Source organism: Barbus barbus, assembly GCF_936440315.1.
Source record: "Barbus barbus genome assembly, chromosome: 17".
Lineage (NCBI taxonomy): Eukaryota > Metazoa > Chordata > Actinopteri > Cypriniformes > Cyprinidae > Barbus > Barbus barbus.
Genome location: NC_136745.1, coordinates 2,551,703 through 2,565,753, shown reverse-complemented (window position 1 = coordinate 2,565,753; position 14,051 = coordinate 2,551,703). Strand labels below are relative to the sequence as shown.

Here is a 14,051-nt window from a genome sequence, read left to right as displayed (position 1 = left end):
TGAGCTGCCATAAATGCATTTACACTGCAACATTTCAAATGCATAAATCATTTTATTAGATTAATGTTTTTTTTTTTTTAAAAACATACAAATAAATGTTGAAAAAATGCAATGATACTTTTAAATATGACTAAACCACCAGTAGGTGGCGGCAAGTGTCTGTTTTAATGATTGCTTCATTTATTTATTCATTCAACCGATTCATTAAAACTAGGGGTGTAAGAAAATGTCGATTCACTTGAGTATCGCAATACTTTGTTTAATACTGTATCAATTCTCAAAAACGGAATATCGATATTTAAATTGTATTTTATTTTTTAAATCATACAGGATTCATGGCAGTTGTTTTGTTTTGAGTTCATATCCCGACCGCTAGAGAGCAGTCTTCATCTTTGAACTTAAACAGTGAACGGAAATACTAGCATCAGGGCACTCCACTAATGTTAGCTTTAAAATAGTTCGCTGCAAGTAATGGAAGATGAAAGAATTATTCCAGCTCTCGTTTCGGTGTACAAAGCTGAAGTGTGGCGTCATTTGGGCTTTTGTGGTAACGTCAGCACCGGCGCAAGCGCCACCTCGGTTCCGCTGCTTGGCGGGCGGTAGTGTCGCCGCACGGCTGCAGCTTTCTCTCGTGTTGGGGGCGTTTTGTGCCATTGGGCCGGTGCTCGTGTCGCGGTCTCGGCGATTGCACGCGGAACATAAACACAAACTGAAAAACCTGTGAAATCCCAGTTGAAAGGTTCTGAGACTGTTCAACATCTGCATTTTATTGTTTTACAATTGTTTTCTTTAGGAATCCTGCAAGCACTTTATTTTTCATTGATACTGAGCAGATGTCATTTTTTGTTAAGCTCAAAATGTTATGACATTGTCCCCCAGTTTCACAGACAAGGCTTAAGCCTAGTCCTAGACTAAAATGTAAATCTGAGCTGTTTCAACTGAAATAAACGTGCACTGACTGATCTTAAAATATATCAGTGCCTTTGTTTTGTCTCAAGATGCACACCAGTAATATTTTTCTTCTAAGAATGTTTATAAAAAGTACTTAAATGTCCTAATTGAACTATGGCCTAACCCTGACTTAGTCTAAACCCTGTCTGTGAAACCGGGCCTGTATGTCACACTTGTAAACTTTTAAAGACCTTTAAAGCAAGGTCTAAAAAAAATATGGTATTTTTTTATAAAATACATTTTATACATTTAACTAAAGAAGGCCGATCACCGATTGCTGATCACAGAAAGCAGTATCTGCCAATCAAATCACTGATACCAATCTTTTTAAAGCCAACTTTTTATCATGTAGATTTATTTTTAGTGATACTCTAATCAGTATTTTTTTAGGGATGCACCGATACTGGTATCGGTATCGGGGCCGATACTGAGCTCCTGTACTCGTTAAAATGCCCCGATACCAAACGCCGATACCACTCAGCATGTGATAAGTGCCATATTCAGACAAAGAAATACAGACAACAGAATGGAGTTATTAGAGATTAGGGATGTCTACGAAGTATATGCATGCAATGAAATTAATGTTAAACATTCAGTATTGATGCCTGTATAGCTGATGTGCTCGAGCTGATGGGCTAAGCAAAGCACGCTGAGTGGATTGAGCGCTGAATGCAATTAAAATTACAATCATTCTCACGCGAAACGACTGTGTGTGCGTGACTGTGACGTCATTTTCTACGCCAATGGCAACAAAAGATCGGCTTGGGATCGGCAAGACTGACCGGCCGGTCACCGATCCGGGCCAGTCATGCGAATAATCGTCCGATTACGATCACTGGCCGGTCAATCGGTGCATCTCTAGTATTTAGTCAAAATGTAATAAATATAAAACATCAACAAGCCTCTTATTTTTAAACTCAGCTGAAAGTCTGGGCGAAATCACAACTCTAATATAATTTAATGTATAACTCTGAATGCCAAAAACTCAATGGTCTTCATGACAGAAAGACCGAAAGAGTTTGATTAAACTTCAAGAATTTAATGAGAGAAGTATTTATTGTAGAGTAAAATGTACTTCACAGAGTAATAATAATACATGTATTGAATTCAGTTATTATTATTATTATTTGATTATTACATTTGAATTAAAGGCATAAAACAGAGCTTCCTACCCCCACAAAAGAAAATAAAGCTGTGTTGGTCAATGCTCAACTACACTCTCCTCAGATCTAGCCGTCATTGCCACTAGTTTAATATAAGCAGCATTTTATTACTCGGTCAACCATTATTTGTAATATTTAAGTGCAAATGGACAATGATTCTTTAATATAAAACAAACAGAGCCTCCTGAAGCTTTGAAACTGTTGCGTATGCCTGTGTACACTAAAAACATTGAACAGGCTATTTACTTAGGAAAATTATGGTAACAATATTACACTTAATGTTTTTGAGTAGTTTTTCTATCTTGATTTCTTTAATGGAATCTACCTGAGAAAATAATGTAAAATCTCCTAAATTAATTAAATTAACAATGAATTTAATATAATTAGAGAAATGTGCTCATTTATTTTAAGTTGATTGTCAAAAGTCTGTGATTCTGAGTGAGGCCTGTTTGTATTTGACTGAGTTATTTTGTACATTTTAAAACAGCTGAAGTAGGAAAATACTTGAGAAATACTGGAAAGTACGGCACTAGCACTAGTAAAGCTACTGCTCATTGATCAAGGCTTAATGCCTTAGAGGAGTAGTATCCATAACCATAAGCTCTGCTCTTCTGCACGATGGTAACGATGTGTACACTTCGATGGGTTAAATGCAGAGCACAGATTCTGAGTATGGGTCACCTCAGCAGCACACATTACCTGCTTAATATTGTTAAATACCAGCAATCTCTCAAAAACCTTCATCAACTGTGCGGTTTAATGCAATTGATCTATAGTGCTAGGACTCTTACACATCTACCAAACCGGACAAACTAGACTGGTGGGTTGTGCTTGCAGAGAGCTTTGTTGATGACGATGTTGGCGGTCTGGTTTTGTACGTTGTGCTGATCTCGTGTGTAGATGGGTTTGTTAACTCGTCATCGGGTTGATTGACCGTGGATGGACTGCCAGTCATGAGCTCTGAGCTGGAGCTGGACTGCAGAGGATCTTTGTGGATCTCTGCTGCCCTCTGCTGCAGATATGGTGTATCATACAGCACCACATAATAATTTACAGCCTATATATTACAGGAAATGCCTGGGATGTTTAATTTTAAACATTGTTTTGCCTTAATACAGTTTTTCATTCTCCGAAAACCAATATATGTGTGTGTATATATAACACACACACACCTATCTATCTGTTTTTGTTTACATAATATGCACCGTACACACACATATATTTATGCATGTATAAATAGACACACATGTATGTATATATTTAAGAAAAATGTTATGTTTATATATTAAATATATTTATACATGTTAAATTATTTGAATGTAAATATACATGTAAATGCATTTAAATATTTTCTAAATACAGTATGTTTGCGTGTTTATATACATAATAAATGTACACAGTACACACACACATTTATTATTAGGGATGCACCGAAATGAAAATTCTTGACCGAAACACCGAAAGAAATTATGCCAATTATTAGTACCATTGCATTTATGGCTATGACTGAGTACTAACTTTACTAAAAGCAAGGCATTGCAATTGCATAGATTAATATTAAAGTTTCAAAGAATAAATCAATTACAAATTATGCAAATATTTATTTAGCACATTGCAAAAATGCACAGTATAAAATAAAATTCAAACTAAAATGGTTAACTTGACCCCACTCATGTGTACATTAAATAATAATGTACTGGCCTGCTGAAAGGTTGTAAAATGAAATGTTCTCTCATAAAAACAAAGTGCATTTAGGTCAAGTGCATTTGACATTTTTCTCTGTAGGACTACAAGAAAGTGCATTCAGAACAAGTGCAACTGCTTAAAGATACAACATTATTCTACTTCTTGAGGTAAAGTGGCAGGTTTTTCTTGATGGAGAGTAGCTTCTCTGCTTTATCACAGTGAAGTCTGTTCCTCTTCTCATCGAGAACATGAGCTGCTGCACTGAACAGTCTGTCAGTGCTTGTGCACGGAGCAGACAAGTACTTGCGTGCCATCTTTGCCCGGTCAGGAAAGCAGCCGTGATTATTTCTCCAGTAGGGGATGGGGACTTCAGACAGAGAACCATCTAGCTGTTGAGCGGTTGAGCTTGTCATCTGCCTGACATTTGAGAAAGATTTGAGTGTGTATTTAAATAGGGCCAGTGTATAAACAAACATTTTTATCAAATTAAAAAAAATCTAGCAGAAATATTGCTACAATCTTATAGTCATATATTTCACTGAACATATCAGACAACGAGGGTGCATGCCCCTCATCTGGTGCAGAGAGACGAGTCTTTTTTTCTGTGCTCTGATCTCCTTCTGCGCTGTGCGCTTCTCCGTCTCCATGCGGGTTCTCCGCATCCATATTCAGCGTAGCGATCGCAATGTTTGGATTTCAGGTGATAAATTAAACCCGACATGGAGAAAGTCTTTGCAGATGCACCCCCTCTTGAAATTTCGGCATTACATGTTTTGCAAATCGCTGTCCGTGGGTCTTTCTCAGATATACTGAAATGCGTCCACACCGCAGACATGTTGCTTCAGACAAGCACGTGCAGGTCACGGTTTCTGTTTGCGTCATCACAATATTTCAGCCGTATTGTTTCGGTGATAAAAGTCTTTCGGCCGAAAACCGAAAATGCATTTTTGGGCCATTTTCGGTGGCCGAATATTCGGCACACTCCTATTTATTATGTAAACAAACTTTTATTTTGGATGCAATTAATCATTTGACAGCACTAAATATGTATATGTATATGTAAGTTCAGTGCTCCTATTGGTTCTTGGTTTGACGGTCGTCGTAGGAGATGTCACACTGCAGGAAAGTGTCTGAAATCTTCTGACACTGCCAGAATTTAATCGGAGGTAAAAATTGATCGCTACGGCCATTAATCGGCTGTCGGTGAACATGTCAAACCAGCGATCTAGACAACCGATTTTAGCCTAGGATTATAAGAATCTTTTAGGATGTTAGGATTTTCAAAATTTGTCTCAGACGACCAAATCGTGGCCAAAATCGCACAGTGTGAGCCGGGCTTTAGACACATGATTATTATTATGAAGTTACTTTTATTATTAAATTAAAAGTACAATTAATTTGCCCCGTAATAATTACCGCATAACTGACACGCTGCGAGGATAAGACTAGGCTATTTACTCCTCAATTACAATGTTTTTTTAAGAAGGTATATTAGGCTTAGGCTACCTACAGTGAATTATAGTCCCATAATTAAAATATCAACACTGCAGTCATCAATAAAAATCAATGAAATAAAAAGCTTTTATTTAAAGAACCGACTTAAAAAAAAAAAAACGGTTTAACACTAAATACGTTTCTTTTCTTCTTTTTTTCACTATGTACGGGCCACAAGAGACATATTAAGGCAATAAATGAAAACGGCTATAGGCTATACCGTTATCAGCATTGAAGTAGATTAGTTTCTCGTCGTCTCTGAGAGAATATGCGCCGTCAGATGCCGAAAGCTCAGTTTTTACTTTCACTTTCTGCTTATCGTGAGATTAAGATGTTCACCGGCATAAATCTTGCACAAAGTTTTCACGTGTGCAAACACATGCTTGTGTGATATCCATTGGCTCACATTCATGGTTGAAAACAGAAATATTTCCTACATTGTGACGTAGCCAATTGCCCCGCCCCCCCCATATCGAAAACGCACCGAACCTTGACACCACTGTGTCATATCGAACCGAACCGTGAATTTTGTGAACCGTTACACCCCTAATACACACATGCATACATATTCTGATTTATCTAAAGAATTATCATTTTATTCTGGGAAACCCTTTTAAAAATGCATATTTTTTTGTTTGTTGCCAGCTGAAGGAAGTGAACTCCTCAAAGATTCTGGGGGCTATGTTGACGTATGTTTGGCCCAAGGACAGACCGGACCTGCGCGCTCGAGTGGCCATCTCTCTGGGTCTCCTCGCTGGAGCCAAGGTGCGTTTCTTTATCATACCACTGCTGTAGCATTTAATGGGGCATTTGTCTTTTTCTGTGAAGGGTAACGTTTAGGCTGTTTGTATTTTGATATGTTGTGCTTAGGGGTGGAATGTTACAATGAGATTTTGGTGTGTCTGCAGGGGGAAAAAATGTGTTTTTATTTCTTTACTTTACATAAAGTCTGTCAGTACTGCTGGAACTGGCTGATATGAAGTGCTTCCAATTTTGGATGCAAATTATATTAGCAAACTGTATATCTTATTCCAACAATTACAGATAAAGTATACAAGCATGAGGAACTAAGGAACGAATGCATCAAACAGCACATGCATCTGGCAGGAGGGCGAGCTGCTTAAAACAGGCCTATGAGTTCATTTGAAGTGTATAATATATATAAAGCATGTCTCTCGTCTTTAGGACAACTTGGATCATGCACTTTTCCCACAGGAGTTCACTCTCTTTCATTATTTTTCAGATACTTTCACAACATTAAAATATATTAGTATTTTGTCCCATCCTACACTGTAAAAAAAGAAAAGAAAAAAAGGGCACAATGTACTGTAATTTTCTGTATTATTATTATTATTATTATTTTGTATTCATTTATTTATTTTTTACTGGTGTATTTTGAGTTTTGTGCTTCATTGCATTGTGTTTTACAGTAAACGGAAATGTCTTTCAAATTAATGGACAGTGTCCTGGCAGAAAATTATCAGTACATTCTTTTTTTTTTTTTTTTTTTTTTCATAATTTAGTAATGTATGAGTATTTTACGTCCTGTCATAGAGAATGTGATCTGTTTTGGAGCGCTTCTCCTTTAAGACTGCTCTCCCACTCTTCTGATTAGCTTACATCATTGTGTTTGCATTTTAAAAAACTAGATGGTGAACAAGGCGACTAATACAACACTGATCGGTTCATGTACTCCAGAATACTATAAAACAACACCTGTCCCATTTTTTGCAAACAATCTGCATCCTGATGTTCTGGAGAATGGCGAGTTTTGCTGCTTGTTTTTAATCAATGTTCTTTTTTTTTCAATGAGAAGGAAGTTTTGAGTTTCGAGTGAAATTGGATCCCCCACATCATGACAACTTTAACAAACCATTTTGTCACACATTACAAAGTTATTTTTCTTTTCTGTCTGCATTAATTTACACCCAGAAAAGATTTTATTTTTCTTTCCCCATCAGCTTGTGTGATATTCTCTTGTGTGACCGGTTGATGATATTTCACTCACTTACTTTGCTGATATCCTAGAAATATCAAGGAACAATCTTTGGTGAATTCAGGTTTTTTTCCGATTGAAAATGTTTGTTTCTGGGCAGCTTGCACAACATTTACTTTTTTTCCACTTAAGCTTTTGCATTCATTTTTCAAGTACATTTCAGACATTAAATTAACATGTTTTGAGTTTACAGTTTCTTTTATATTTATTTTACTTTGTTCTTTCAAAGTTATGTATTTTACACAAGAGTATTTGATGATAACCACAAAAACTTCAACAACAGAAACTGTTTTAAATATGTGTTTAATCTTACAGTGTGTGTGTTGAAGTAACCAGACGTATAAACCAAATCTAAGGAGACTAGCTCCGCTGTGTCATTGGCGGCGCCGGTGGGATTTCTCGCCCATGTGTGCCTTATCTTCCCATGGAGGCACCATGTGTCTGCAGACATAGATAAAGACTGACGAGGGCTTCATAAACGGATAACTGACTTATGTATTAACCGGTCTGACCCCTGTCATCTTATCGTCCTTTGGCACAGAATTCAACATGGAGAGAATCATCCACTATTATTGAACCGCTTCCAGACAGGTTTTGTTTGGCTCATGCCGTGCATTTGAGGCGGCTGTTGTGTGGCCCTGTGTGTATCTAAAACCGGTTGAGAGCCACTTGCCTCCTGACTCTTGTCCTCTTGGAAAAGGGCATTGCTATGGTTGCGTGCTGTTTGAAAGCAAAATTATCACTGAGGTGTTGGCAGCTCATTTTTATCTTCCACAAATGAAGCTTCAGTGCAGTAATTAGTACGTTACGCATCCCTGCTTTGCAGTGACATTACTTCCTGTAAAAGTAAACCTGCATGACTTTGTTTTTTCTGTGGAGAAAACAATTATTTAAAATGTCTGGGGGTTTTTTGTACTTGCAATGAAAATGTAAAATGAAAAATGTCACAAATCTTACTGTTTTTTTTCAGGGTGAAATATGACCAGGACATGTTCTTGACACGGGTTTCATGAGATGCACTCAAGGTTCATCATCGAGTGGTGTAGTAATGTGCCATTCTCCTAAAATGAGTCACATGCGATGAAAGTGGGGCCAGATTCAAGCTAATGCGCCGCTGTTTATTGGCACGACCCAGCTGCTGTCCGCGAGCTTTTAATTATCTTTAATAACCATTTCAATTCCATTAGTGGATGCATCAAGCAACTAATTTTGAGCTGTGTCTGCAGGAGGACGCACACGGCCCGCTGTTAATGCCTCTGCCCATCAGTGCACTCAGGAACCAAGAAACACATTTGGCGTGCTCAAATCAACCTCTCCTTTTCTCTGCTTGTCCTCCAGATAACCAACGTGATGGTGCCCTTCATGTTTAAATATGTGGTGGACAGCCTGAACCAGATGTCGGGACACATGTTGAACCTGAGCGACGCGCCGAACACGGTGGCCACCATGGCAACGGCTGTTCTGATTGGCTGTGAGTGCTGCCTGCTCCTGTCTTGGCAGGTGTTTGACTTCATTTTGGGAAGCGTGCTGCATATTAAGCGCCAACTGACCTTTCCCCAAAAGTTTTGTCAATATTGCTTTCTAGATTCATTGTGATGCGTTTTGTCATGCATGCATCTGCTCTGGGTGCAAATGCAATTTGGAAGTTTTTTTCGTTTGCTCATCACTTCGACAGCATTGACCTCAAACTCCTGGCTGAACTATAACACTGTCAGCAGAGAGAAACATTTATTCACCACAATGCTTTCTTAAACTATTCCCATCAAGTTTTAGCTATAGTTAAATATAATATAACCCTGCTCTAAACCTTAGTTAAACTGGCTATGCTTTTAAGAATGTTATGTGAAGATCCATTTTGCAATGGAAACGAGCCATAGCAGTTTGTCCTGGGTTTTCTGTTTGGTCCAGTATATAGTTACAGGGGGTGTTCCTAGTACATCATTTAATAATGCATACAGTATTATTACTAGGACAGAACAGGAATGTGTCAGAAGACAGAAAGGGTGTTATCTTGTAACCTTTTTTTTAACACTAAGCTTATTTTCATGTTGTTTTCCACAAACCTCACCATCATCAGGTGGTTTTCGTCCATGCATTAGAAGAGAACGGTTGCTCAACACACATTTTCTGTGCACTTGATGGCCCGAGCATTTAGAGTGACAGTCTAAAACATTAAGGCGAGGTATTTGTGAACCGTACAGGTGTGATATAAAATTGATGAACTTGATTTTCCCTCTCATGGAGTTTGACCGGTGCAGACTAATTTATTTTCTATAATTCATTCTAGTCTTAGTTTGCTTTTGTTGAAGATGGCAGTTTGTGCCACCCAATGGAGCCCAAGTGCATGTTTGAATAAAGATAAATGAAGATAATGACTAACGGTAACTAAGCACTTAGCGAATCATTGTGTCTTTTTGTGAAAATTCACTGTCTTCCCATAACTGCATATTTTAACGAGAGCCATTAGCTCCTGTGCACACAGACCATTAAATGCTTCTGTCCTGCTGCTTGTGTGATTTGTGTGCGCTGCAAGGCACAGATGATCTCTGCAGAATTTGCCTTGATTTATATTGTATTTAAGGCACTATTCATCCTGAGGCTGTGAATTTAATGAGTTAAGAGCAGTTTTGTTTCCCACGAGCAGATAAAACCTAAATGGGATGTTCATGTCAAATTCATTAATGACTTGGCATCTCAGTTCTAACGTCATATTTTAAAAGTGAACTGTATGGCCATTCATTGTTACTAACAACATGAAGTGCATTAAGACTCTGCCACGCCTCATTAAAACACGCCCCCACATATGTCAAGATGTGGAAATATTTGCGTAATGCCGCCCAAATATTCATGCAATAAAGGCGGCGTGGTTTCAGTAACGGCAGTAGTGTTGATGCAGTCATGTCAGGGAGAAGCTGTGTGTTTCTACGTGAAAGCACTTTATTTGGTCTTCCGAAAGTAGATGCATTTAGGAATCATTGGTAAAGATTTGTTTACAACACAACAGCACAACCCAAATGTTCAAATTTGTGCAACGCATTTTATGGACGACCGTTTCGTGAACCTAGGAGAGGAGGTAATTCTGACTTTGACAGTCTGGCGCTTCGGAATCAGTGGCTGTATGTATGTTTTGTTACTAATTAAGTATTTGCTTTACATTAAAGCATATCAACATATTCTATTACACCAAATACATAAAATAATGATCTTTAAAAAAGCATCAACGGACCCCTTTAATGTTGTAAAGCAGCTATACAGTGAGTCGGATCTACTTGTGGGTCAAGAAGAGCTGGTTTAATGAGCTTCAGGTGCTCTTGAGTGAAGAGGAAGAAGTCAGCGTGCTCGGTTGTGATCGTTCCTTGAAGCTTGTTATCATTCATACAGACACACATGCAAATAATATGCAGTGTGCAATGTTAGGCTCTTCATTTGTCATTGCCAGGGGTATGAGAGTGCTCTTCAATAACTCCTAATTTATTGGAAGTTGTCAACGCCGCCTGCATTGACTCCCTTTGTTTCTCCAGCAACTATGTAAATGAAGTGGCACACGCTTCATCTCATTTTAGTTTTCGGTGCTTCTAAGTGTGTGTTGTGTTGACGGTGAACGCGTGTGTTTTCAGATGGTCTTTCCCGCGCCGGAGCCGCTCTCTTCAATGAGCTGAGGAACGCAGTGTTCGGGAAAGTGGCTCAGAGCTCCATCAGGAGGATAGCCAAGAACGTCTTTCTCCATCTTCACAACCTGGACCTGGGCTTCCACCTGAGCAGGCAGACCGGAGCGCTGTCCAAAGCCATCGACCGTGGCACTCGAGGAATCAGCTTCGTGCTCAGCGCTCTGGTCTTTAACCTGGGGCCTACGTTCTTTGAAATGATCCTGGTCAGCAGCATTTTGGTAAGTCCAAAGGATATCCGCATATGTTAGTAAGGTCACTCATTACTTTAATGTCCAATTCTGACTATATAAACTATATAAAAATAGAAAATAATTTAACCTCTCTTCAGACCCTACAAGGTACCGTGATCGAATTAGTAAAAGAGTACAAATATCTTGGCATTATTGTTGATGATGTCCTATATTTTAGTTCTCTTTAGTTCAACTGAAGAAAAAAATAGAAAATTAAGCTTGGGTTTTATTTTAGGAACAAGCTTTGTTTTTCATTCAATGTAAAGAAATGATTTACTGCTACTTTCCTACCTGTGCTTGACTGTGGTGATGTAGTGTATTAGTCCGCACCATCATATCTTCATTCCTCCTTAGATGCCGTTTATCATGGTGCTTTAAGATTTATATCAGGTTGTAAACCCTCAACTCATCACTGTGTATAAGTAGGATCCAGATCTTTGCTTATCAGAAGAAAAATGCACTGGTATTTAAGTGTTTATAAAGCCATTTTGGGGATGTTGCTCTCATATCTCTGCTGTCTTATAAAACAGAAAATTGTTGAGAAATACTTCCTTCGCTCACAAAATTGTTCTACTCTCTCTGTTCCTTTTGTGCGATCTGAATTAGGTAAAAAGGCTATGTACGCAGCTCTGATTGACTGGAATCTTCTTCAATCGAAACTGAAATCAGAAAAACAGTTATTCGGCAAATGGAAATTGACTGAACGATATGTAGCTGTTTTTAAGTGCCTTTAGTCTGCTGTAATATTTTGATGAAGCTGATGTATTGCTGCTCATTTTGGCCAGGACACTCCTGCGAAAGGTTTTTAATCTCAGAGAGTCTCTTCTGGTTAAATAAAAATAAACTCCTAATTTGCTGCTTATAATAGTCAGTAAGGTAGTTAGGTTTAGGTATTAGGAATGTGCTTTATAAGGGCTAATAAACAGCCAATATGTTAATAATAGGCGTTTTAATAAGCAACTAGTGAGAATTGGCCCCATATTAAAGTGTTATCGTTTATAAAGCCACAATTTTACCACAAATAACGGCTGTTCCTGGGCACTACATAACCTCCCTTTAAATGTGGAGCAATCACTGTAAAGGTGGTCACATTAGTAATATTGCAGCAAAAAAGGTCCATTGTCTCGACTCAGTAGCATCCTGTAAGGCTTTGTTCACACTGCAGGCAAACCGTATCTTTTTCTCAAATCAGATCTTTTTAGGCAGACTGTCCTCTATTAATACGTCATACTATAGATCTGATGTAAAATAAAAAAATCCCTACAGTTTAAATATGAAAAACACAGAAAATCAGCAAACACTGTGGTTGCACCATGGCTTGACCCCATCATCACCGACTATCACAGCAAGCCTAATATTGTATATTATAATATAATAAGTGAAGCAGATATTGCTCATGAATTTCAGATTTTGAGCTCATTTATTTGGTTTATAATTATAAATTTTTTAGGTTTATAATATAATAACAAACTGAAGAAGTTAATGTACATGTGAATTCTTTTACAGTAGAAATCTAAAACATCCCTATGTAGTAGAGTTTGTGTGACTGTAAACGGTAAATATCTCTTGTTTTACCATTCTGTGCCCGTCATCTGCAATTACCAGCACTTAATCGAGCCACTCTTCTTTAAAACATGATTTATTTGACATGACTGTAATATATGACTACATTTACAAAACCCGTGCACATATGCAGCTTAGAGGGAACATAGCATAGCAGTGAATATATGAAATAAGCCATTCTTTATTCCCCAGGCTAATGTGAGACGTCATTAGTAAAGTGACACTCTTGAGCATAGCACATCATTAACCCTTATGCTAGTGCATGTGTGGCGCTTTTGCAAGAATGAGCTGAAATCTCCTGAAGTCACATGATAGCTTTATGTAAGGATTAGAGCGTTAGAAGTTATCACACACCGATCATAAGAGAAACACACATGTACAGTATGTAGTCGGAGACCCTTCCCTTGTATTGTGGTTTCTTTATGTGCCTAATTTCACCTCCATGGCATATTTCTCCATTTGTCACTCCATTAGCTGGTGAAATGGTGAAAATGCAAGGTAGAATGAATGTGAGTGTTGATTATGAGGCTAGATGATGCTCAGTTCCTCACAGCTGTTTTGTTGTTTCTCTGCAGTATTATAAGTGTGGCGGTCAGTTTGCTCTGGTCACTGTGGGGACGCTCTCGGCGTACACCGCTTTCACCGTCGCTGTCACGCAGTGGAGGTACTGTATGTGTCTGTCAGAGACCAGTCATTGTCTGTTGCATTGATCACTGCTGTATTAATCACTCTCTGTCTCTGATCAGGACGCGGTTCAGGATCCAGATGAATAAGGCTGATAATGAGGCTGGAAACGCTGCTATCGATTCTCTCCTCAATTATGAAACCGTTAAGGTGGGTCACATGATAAACTTCATTGCAACATGCCTGAGTAAAATCTACAACCCTGCTTTTTTGTTTGTTTTCTAGCAAGAAAGGCTAAAGTATGGAAGCCTGAAGCCTGCACCACTGAAAAAAATATATATAAAAGGACGTTGTGACTTTTTCACAATTCTGACTTTTTTCTCACAATTGCGAGTTTACAATACATTACAGACTTTTTCCCTCAGAATTACGATTCAAACTCGCAATTGCGAGTCACAAAATCAGAATTGCATGAAATAAACTTGCAATTATGAGAAATAAATTCAGAAATACAAAACATAGACAGGGTTTAGCCTAAGCCAGGATTAGGCCATAGTTCAGTTTGGACATTTAAGTAATTTTTATAAACATGCCTTAGAAAAAACATTACTGGTGTGCATCTTAAGACAAAACAAAGGCCCTGACATGTTTTAAGATCAGTCAGTGCAAGTTTCTT

General features: G+C 38.2%; 1 protein-coding gene across 1 annotated transcript in view; it reads left to right on the top strand.

Moving 5' to 3' along the window:
- Positions 1-14,051, top strand: part of LOC306883041 (iron-sulfur clusters transporter ABCB7, mitochondrial-like) — a 42,445-nt gene that overhangs the window by 4,185 nt on the left and 24,209 nt on the right. The window contains exons 4-8 of the mRNA XM_079438106.1: positions 5,940-6,059; positions 8,629-8,761; positions 10,908-11,176; positions 13,327-13,415; positions 13,498-13,585. Coding sequence (XP_079294232.1) covers positions 5,940-6,059; positions 8,629-8,761; positions 10,908-11,176; positions 13,327-13,415; positions 13,498-13,585 — 699 coding nt within the window. The remainder of the gene's footprint in view (positions 1-5,939; positions 6,060-8,628; positions 8,762-10,907; positions 11,177-13,326; positions 13,416-13,497; positions 13,586-14,051) is intronic.